This window comes from Molossus molossus, unplaced genomic scaffold (genome assembly GCF_014108415.1).
Source record: "Molossus molossus isolate mMolMol1 unplaced genomic scaffold, mMolMol1.p scaffold_m16_p_21, whole genome shotgun sequence".
Lineage (NCBI taxonomy): Eukaryota > Metazoa > Chordata > Mammalia > Chiroptera > Molossidae > Molossus > Molossus molossus.
The window spans coordinates 5,674,024-5,681,520 of record NW_023425357.1 but is presented as its reverse complement, the minus strand read 5'-3'; the positions used below and the strand labels follow the sequence as shown (position 1 = coordinate 5,681,520).

At 48.6% G+C, this 7,497-nt stretch overlaps 1 protein-coding gene across 1 annotated transcript; it reads left to right on the top strand.

Moving 5' to 3' along the window:
* The first annotated feature begins 883 nt into the window (after positions 1–883).
* SIGLECL1 (SIGLEC family like 1) lies at positions 884–6,076 on the top strand. The gene is made up of 6 exons (XM_036274980.1): positions 884–898; positions 1,849–1,945; positions 3,053–3,334; positions 3,452–3,557; positions 4,640–4,785; positions 5,967–6,076. Exons 1-6 carry the CDS (start codon positions 884–886, stop codon positions 6,074–6,076), a joined length of 756 nt encoding a protein of 251 aa, XP_036130873.1.
* The last annotated feature ends 1,421 nt before the right edge of the window (positions 6,077–7,497 follow it).

Sequence of the window (7,497 nt, the reverse complement as noted above, 5' to 3'; positions counted from 1 at the left end):
ATGGATAAAAAAGCTGTGGTACATATACACAATGGAGTACTATGCAGCGGTAAGAAAGAAAGATCTCTTATCCTTTGAGACGACATGGAGGGACCTGGAAAGTATTATCCTAAGTGAAAGAAGCCAAGCAGAAAAAGACAAATACCACATGATTTCACTTATATACGGAATATAATGAACATAACAGTCTGAGGAATACAGTAGACCCAGACACATGGAAGTAGGGCACAGACTAACATCCCTCAGAAGAGGGGATGGGGGGTGGGGGGGTGGGAAGAGATAAACCACAGAACTTATATGCATGTATGCATGACCAATGGACATGGACAACTAAGCCGGGGACAGGGTGGAGGGGGGGTGGGGTGGGGGGGTGCCAATGGGGTAAAAAGGTAAAATGTCTGTAACAAAAAAATAAATAACAATTCATAAAAAAAAAGAAAAAAAAAAAAAAAGAAAGAAACTGCCCCTATGACTGAAGGACATAAAATAGTCCTGAAACCTGAAATGCCCGTGACATCCTGGGTAATGTTGAATAAATATGCTAATAAGGAAGGCTATGCCCAGAAGAGTTCCATAATAAAACGGAAATGGTTTATAGAGGAAGATGCTACCAAGGGAATGTGAGGAGAGAATCATGCTATTCGGGTGCGGGTGACCACCTGAGGATCTGCCAGATCCCATTGCCACTTGGGTGGTGCCAGTCAATAACTCTCAACTGACCCAAGAGCTGCTTGGTGTATAGGTGGCAGTTCTAAGGTGAATGGCTTTCTTTGAGTGGGAAATATTAGCAGTGGTGTGCTGGTAAATAGTAGCAGATCTCCAAAGGGCAGGGGAAGCCCTGAATTGTAGTATTGCCAATTTCCACAGCATAAATACTCGCACCATGGGAGGAGATCCAGTAGTACACCCCAGTAGTACACCATTATGTAGCATTTCCATCATACAGATGCAATAAGTGGAAACAACCTCAAGGAACACAGGTAACAGTAAAATGCATCAGAAAAATTAAAAGTAATTGGTTTTGAGTAATTATTACCTTTGTTTTTAATATAATTTGTTTAACCATAGGTTTATATCATTTAATTTTTAATAATGAATGTGTTTGCAGTCAGCTAGCAACATTGTTAAAATTTTTATAATCAGCAGTGAAATTTAGAAAAGGCAATATTTCCTTTGTCATGGAGAATGTTGGAAAAGGTACAGGGGGATACAAAGCCAGGATGCAGCCAAATTGTGGAGAAACTTATTTGCAAAGCACAATGTTTGGAACTTTTCCTGTTAGCAGTAGTAATTTCCTGTCCATTTTTATTCTCCCAAAGATCTGTTAAATCTGCCTCCACCTCTCCATCCCTCACAGTCCATGCACTGTCTCAAGAGTGTCATTCATTCCAGACCACCACACCAGCCCCTGTCCTGGCCACCTGGCCTGCAGTCGCTCCCTCTACAGGCCATCTCTCACATGGGCCCCAATGGCATGTTCAGAATACACAGACCTGATCCTGTCCTTCCATGGTACACAACCCTCGCGTGGATCCCCATTAGCTTTGAAAGGAAACCCAAAGGACCTGGTAATAGAGTCCCTCCAAGGGGGCTCGGACTGGGAGCGAAAGACTAGGGGAGAGTGACGAAAGGAGTCCTGGCATTGGGGTTTCAAAGCGGGTCAGTGTGTGCTGCCCTGTCCCTGGACGCTCTTGAGCATCCCATCCCATGTAATCCCTGCTCCTCAGGGTGGACTGGCCTTCAGGATGGCCAAAGAGACAGAAGCCCTAGCTTGCTAAGAATACTTTCTGCTTACCCTACCCTCGCATCTTTCAATTACTCATCCTCTCATCCCTTCTGGACCACCAGGCTCTGAGGTCGGAGTTTGCTGCAGTAAAGGCCCCAGGTCTCTCCTGTCCTTTAAAGCTGCCACTGCTACTGATGGGGCAGCCACCGAAAGGTCTGGGTGAGTGGCAGAGAAGCGGCTCTGGGGTGTATAAGGAAGCTGGGGGCTCTGGGGGCACAAAGAAAGAGAACACAAGGATGCAGGGTACCAAATAATCAGTCCAGATCTGTGGGCCAGAATTCTGGCCAGGGTGGGGGTGTCCCGGGCAAAGAGCAGATTGGGCCAGGGAGTACAGTTGAAGATGAGGGTGATCTGAAGATACAAGAGCTCAAGGAGCTGTTTCAGATATCACTGGCACACACTGGGAACTCCACAGGTAGTCAGTTTTTCAGCATCTTGTCGGTGCCATTCCACGAGCACTCTCCCAGTTGGAAAAAATAATCTAGAGTACAGCAGCGGAGGGCAGGCTGTCCATCACCCATCACCATCCCCTGCAAATTTCTCCTCCCTTCAAGTGAAAAGACCAAGATCCAGGGTTCCTGTTTAGTGGGAAATTACCCTTTTCCTCCACTAACCTCAACTGACTCCAGTAAACAAGTACATGAGAATGCTAAGGGCCAACTCCTCACTAGTCCGTGATATTCACCAGATGCACAATATGTCCTACTCGTTCTGTGTAGAGCAAGGCAGCTTCCTATGTTGTTACCCAGAAAATGTCATAGCAGCCTTTGCTTCAGATGAATGCTCAAGAAAGTCCACTCGAGATCAAGAAGAAGAAACTCGAGAAAGGTGTTCTGTGCATTGAATGGGTAACCTCCACCACACACTGAGCTAGGAACACTGCAAACCTTAGGGCATTTGTTCCCACAGCAACGGTAGTATGACACAGGTTTAGTGATCATCCCTATTTTCCAGAGTAGGAAAGAGCAAAGAGAGAGGAAGTGATTTGCCCGACGGCATCCAGTCAGGAAGTGATGAAGGGAGAAATTGACCACAGATGGAGCTGGGAAGGGGCGGAACCCAAGGGGGGAGTGGAGGTTGGAGGAAGAGAAGTGAAGTAGGAGCTGAGACTGGGAAGTCTAGCCTTGAAAGGGGGGGGGGGAGATAAGGGATTATATGCCATGTAGACCCCTTCTTGTGAATCACGAATAAGAAGGCTGGGTCCCTGAGAGAGTGGAGAAGGGAAGTCAGGATGCCTTGCCTGTTCCTGACCCTCCCTCCCCACAGAACCTGCCAGGCTGGTCTCTTCGTCTTGCTCTTGGAAGAAGATTCTTCAGTGCACCTGCTCCTTCCATGGGGTTCCCACACCCTCTGTGCAGTGGTGGATAGAAAGTCATATTGTGGGTGTGGACAGCACGAATGACAGCCACCGGGTGAATTCCACCATCCTTGCCCCCTGGAACAACACCACCATCAGCCTGACGGAACTGCCAAAAATGGGCACAAGGCTTCTCTGTGAGGGGGAGAACGAGTATGGAAATTATTCTATGAGCATCGTACTCATGTCAAGTGAGGATGAGGAAGAAGGGGATGGGAATGGGCACGGGCCAGGGGAGGAAGCAGAGCTTTGGCTTCAATTTCAAAGTTGCAGGAGAGAAGCCTTTCTCATGTGTTCTCTACTTCCAGTAAAGAGTTATTTGATTACCCAGAATTTCATCAGCGGACTCTTCCAAGGCCTTATCTGTGGGGCCATTGTGACGACACTGCTCTTCCTCTGCCTCATCCCACTCATGTGAGTACTGGAGTTAAAACCCATCTGTAAACCTCTCCCACAACCTGCTACTCAGCAGAACAGAGCAGGCAAAGACAGGACCCCTACCTTCAAGGAGCTCAGAGTCTGGCAAGGGAAAAAAGCAATACACATGGTCACAATCCAGAGCCACCAGGAAACAGGCCCGAGGGGCAGAGGCTCTTAGCACATGTCATTAGGGAGAACACAACAGAGGAAGTGGCAGCCCTGGAGAAGACAGCAGAGCTCCCAGAACACCTTCTGTAGTGTACCTAGGCGGGGCAGGGGGCGGGAGAGATTGCTGAGCACTCATTCGTTTGGTGGAAAGAAGTGTATGCAGACCCCAGGGACATGTTTAAGGAATTCCAAGTGTCATTATGCAATGTCAGTTGTATGAAGAGTGACAGATAATGGCGAAAAGGGAAGGTGTAAACGGCTGTCTATGTTGGTTTGAAAGACTCTCAAAACTTGGCTAAACCTGTTTTCCAGAAGCCTAGACTGAGAAAGGCAGAGTTACCAGAGGTCAGCCAGAGTTTGGTGGAAGGAGGGGGAGGGTCTGGCCAGGCCAGATGTCTTGGGCTAATCCTGAGCTGAGAGTCACGGAAGCGTGCTAAACTGGGAAGGAAACCATGAGCTTGGGGTGGAGCATGGACCCAAGATGGAGAGCCAGGAGGCCTGGGGCCTAAGCCAGGCTGAATGGGAGCAATGATTAGGAGCAGTCAGAGACATGGGACTTGGGAGTGAGGGATGTCCCAGGAGAGAAAGAAGAGGAAGGTGGCAGGGCCAAATGGGGAGCCATTTTCAAAGCATAGTCAGCTAGACTTCAAGACCAGCAGCAATCCTTTACAATTTGCAAAGCCCTTTCATAGCTGCCCTCCTCTGAGCCCACAGCCTGATGAGCAGTGTGTCCTCACTGTACAGAGTATGAAGCCAATGCCCAGAGAGTGGTGTGGCTCTCCTAGATGACATGACAGGGTACTAGTGTCACTGAGGCTGTAAACTGGAACTTCTGACTAAGACCACAGCCCACTTGGGGGTGTTGGGGGGTGCAGAGCCAGAACTGATCTAGAGGGTCATTTTCTTAGAGTGAAATATGTCAGAAAGAAGCTGTCAAATAAAATTGAAGTGACCGAGACAGAAGGGAGCCTTTCAGATCCCAGCGTGGCTCTGAAGCCTGAGGAACCAGGAAGAGCCGTAGTCATGCCGTCTTCTGTGAGCTGGAATGTGGTGGGTACCCATCGTGTCTGGCATCTAATCTACTGTAACAGTGGTAACAAGACTCATGAGGAGAGGCACAGAGCGTGTTTAAAGGAATTATCATCCTCCATCCTATAGATGCCAGAATGTACCTTATAGATGATTAATCCAAGGCTCAGGAAGGGAGAGAAGGATGAAAATTAAGAGAAACATCTTGAAGGGTAGTTAGAATTGGCAGTGTACACACACAGAGTCCCCACTGAGAAGAGGGTTGGGAGAGCTTCTAACAACCATTGTAGCATTAGAGTGGGAATCAAAAGGTTCGGTCTCTGAGTGTTTGGCAGTCCAAGGTCAGCACAGGCTGTAGATGCCACAGGCCTAAGTCAGCCCAAAGTGCTGGAGGACCAGACTAGGCCTGGGTTACTTCTTTTACCCTGCACCCCATATCCTCAGTGGGGTTTGGAGGAAACAGTGCTTGGAGTTGCTGGGCCTCAGTGTTATTTATCATTGACGATTCTCCAGGACCAGAAGTGCCCTACTGCTCTCCTTGTACCCTGCTGGTGTCCATTGTAGGATCAACCATGTATCCGTTACATTCCACCAATATTTCCTTCAGTATTTCCTAATATCCACGTGGGCGATGTCGGGGGTCTCAGAGATGGATCAGACCCAGGCCTGCCAGAGAGCAACCAGGCTGGTGGGGAAGGCACGTTCTCAGTAACAAGGCTGAGCTGCGGTTCTGATTGCCCAGAGGAAGGAGGGACTGAACTTACCTGCAGAAGCAGGCAAAACTTTCCAAGGGAGTCTAGGGAAGAGTTGGACAGCTCCTGGGAATGCACGGGAGGGCAGCAGAAAAGGACACTGTGGCAGGCTCCAGCCAGGGGGTTGCAGAAAACGTGAAGCCAGTGCCTGCGCCATATTGCCTCAGGTGCCCAGAGGGAGGGGCAGGATTCTGCCATTTAAGATGTGGATACCTCACCTCTGAACCTGTTCCGACATCCTTCTTTCTTTGCTCTGCAGGACTTATTACCCTAAACTTCCAGGAACAAGCAAGATAAGTTGGAGCTGACAAAGCCTGGAGGAACTACATTCACACCTGGAGTGCCCGTTATCCTGGGAGCCTAGAACAGACCTGGAGCTCCTGAGTCTCCCCAGCTCACAAAGGCCTCTCAAGCCCCTGCACCCTGTCCTTCACACTGGTTCTCCGTTGAATAGGGTTCCTCTTGGGTCTGATCTTAGAACCTTTGAAAGCGAACTGTGAGCTGCTGTTTGGGTTAACCAGGAGAAATATGCCCCATCCTGGAATGGTGTTGAAGGAGCAGTAAAGGTGAGACTATGAAATAGGTCCACCAAGAAGTAGTTTTTGAGTCCCCACTGCGTGCCCAGGGCCTGGGATATATATGCAAGAGCACCATCCTATATGGATTGAATCCCAACTTCAATTCTTAGTAGTTATATGTCTTGGAGGAGACCATTTACCCCCACCTTGAACTTTGAACTTCAGTGTCCTCACCTGAGGTGTACCTGGGAAGAGTGAGTGAAAAGTGGTGTCCAGAGATACAGGTGGAGCAAAGGCACAAAGCTGGGGCATGAATGCCAAGATACAGTTATCCGGTGGGACCTTTTTCTGACTCCCTTAGAATGTAAGTTCCACGAGAACAGGGATCTTATCTTTTCTTCCTACCTGTATCACCAGCACCTAGAACAGTGCCTAAAATATAATAAACTCTCAGAATAGCTTTTTGAATAACTGAATGAATGAATGAATTGTAAGCTGCTGGAAGGTTTGAAGCAAAGAAGTGGGGTGACCAGATAAAGCCGGAAGCAAAGAACCTAGTTAGGAGGTTATTACAATAGTCCTTGGCCAGGCTGAGAGGTAGGCATACAAAGAACAAGAACGAGATTCCAGCATTAGAACGGACCGTGGCTGTGTGCTGTCCCCCACAGGATGGAGGACAAACTTTCTTCTGGCACCAAAGGCCCATCATTTTCGGCTGTTTGAAAAAGGGTCATCTCTTCCCTGGGGTGTTACTTGTGAGTAAATCCAGTGGTTCTTCATTCAGCACCAGTGGGTTGGTCAACTTGTTCTCGAGGTAGATATTTATAATGAGCCCTCACGTGTGGGCACCTCTCGCATGCAGTTCATACATTGCACAGAAGCCTGAGCATTCGCCTTGTGCCAGATGAGGCAGGCAGACCGAACACTGGCTTGGCCTCCATGGCCCTCGTGGTACACACAGGTACACAGACAATGAAGAAAGAAAGGAACACAAAGTGATGACTTGAAAAGTGTCAAGAGCCCTGGCCGGTTTGGCTCAGCGGTTAGAGCGTCGGCCTGTGGTCCGGAGAGACCAGGGTTCAGTTCCCGCTAAGGGCACGTACCTCAGTGGCAGTTTGTTCCCGGCCCTGGTTGGGTCGTATGGGTGGCAGCCACTGGATGTGTCCCTTTCGCGTGGATGTTTCTCTCTCTCTCTCTCCCTCCCACTCTATCTGAACAAAAAATGGAAAAAATATCCTTGGGTGAGGATTAAAAAAAAAAAAAAGGAAAAAGAAAAGTGCCAAGAAAAAAGAGGACAGGATACTGTGAGCACATGGGAAGGAACAGAGGAGGAACCGAGGTTGGATTAGAACGTCAGAGAAAGTGACATTTCTGTTGAAACAAAGAATTATTAGGAGCTAGTCAGAGGAAAGCGCAGATTCTAGACCCTGAGGTGGGAGAAGTTTGATGAGTTCAAGAGCCCCGGGA

What these genes read in the sequence shown, in the direction of transcription:
- SIGLECL1 (XM_036274980.1), top strand. An exon ending in GAGCATCGTACTCATGTCAA is followed by an intron (nt 3,335 to 3,451) that starts GTGAGGATGAGG and finishes CTCTACTTCCAG; the next exon opens with TAAAGAGTTATTTGATTACC. An exon ending in CTCTGCCTCATCCCACTCAT is followed by an intron (nt 3,558 to 4,639) that starts GTGAGTACTGGA and finishes TCATTTTCTTAG; the next exon opens with AGTGAAATATGTCAGAAAGA.